The sequence below is a fragment of the Plasmopara halstedii genome (assembly GCF_900000015.1).
Source record: "Plasmopara halstedii genome assembly, contig: Scaffold_2881, whole genome shotgun sequence".
Taxonomy (NCBI): Eukaryota; Oomycota; class Peronosporomycetes; order Peronosporales; family Peronosporaceae; genus Plasmopara; species Plasmopara halstedii.
This window is the reverse complement of record NW_020189786.1, coordinates 110,737-111,713: the sequence shown is the minus strand read 5'-3', so window position 1 is coordinate 111,713 and position 977 is coordinate 110,737. Positions and strand designations below refer to the sequence as shown.

General features: G+C 52.4%; 1 protein-coding gene across 1 annotated transcript; it reads right to left on the bottom strand.

Annotated features, from left to right (window-relative positions):
• Positions 1-126: 126 nt before the first annotated feature.
• PHALS_05109 (uncharacterized protein) lies at positions 127-662 on the bottom strand (the record flags this gene model as incomplete). Its single annotated transcript, XM_024718776.1, has 2 exons — positions 127-282; positions 366-662. 2 exons carry the CDS (start codon positions 660-662, stop codon positions 127-129), a joined length of 453 nt encoding a protein of 150 aa, XP_024584142.1.
• Between the last annotated feature and the right edge of the window lie 315 nt (positions 663-977).

The window sequence follows — 977 nt, the reverse complement described above, 5'->3', positions numbered from 1 at the left end:
GTCCCCTTTCGGGTGCAGCCGGAGACAATTCAGTCCGCAGAGTAGAGCCCGACTTCCGTGGGGCAAAGGTGGCTCTAGTTCGCCTCGGCGATCATCATTAATTGCGATGGTATACGCCGTTGTCGTTTAAATACTGCAGACGGCAGGCTTTCGTGCTTTTCTCTTGCCTGGAGCGTGAAGCTTCGCCCAACCAAAACGCAACCGCATCCGCAGTGCCCAACCAGAACGCAACTGCATCCCCAGTGCCTCCTCCGCCCACGTGGTCGACTGAGCTGCTTCAGCCTGTGTTATAATGATAGTCACAGGTAAGGCACTCACCTCTTGTGGCATCGCAACAAGGTCTTCATTGCCAACAGATCCTCAACCGGCCCAGCTGTCACGGGCGCCAGATCACTGTTCGCCTCCAACGTCCGGACACTCGCTCTATTCTTCTTCCTAAGGGCGGCAGCTTGATCGATCATCTGGACTATCCCCGACAAGATAACCCTTGCGACGCCCTCCACGCAGTCGGCACGTTCAGCACCTTCATCCACAGCGGCAACAGCTAGACAGCGGTGTTCAGGGCCCCACGTGGACGCCAACTGAGAGCACAACTGAGAGTTGTTGCTGTCGTCGCAATTGCCGCTGTGGATTCGTTGCTGTGTGCCCCTTGCGGAGGTCATCTTTCAAGGTCAAAATTGTCGGGTTAAGTCCGAATCGACCTACACCCCACGAGGAAAAATCGGAAATGAGACTTGGATGCCGCTGGACAGCCACTCGTCCTCATGTCACACTCAAGCGACAGTCTGACCTCCCACATTTAGTACCTGCATATTTTTCAAACCCCTGAAATTTACTGTTCAAATAGGCCAAAAACCTTTTAGAACCTAATACATACTGTTGTACACACCAATTTGTGTGTGTTAATACACAAATAGGGACGATCTGCATGTCAATCGGCTCAGGAATTTATGGGCATTCAGGTTACCGTAATTTGA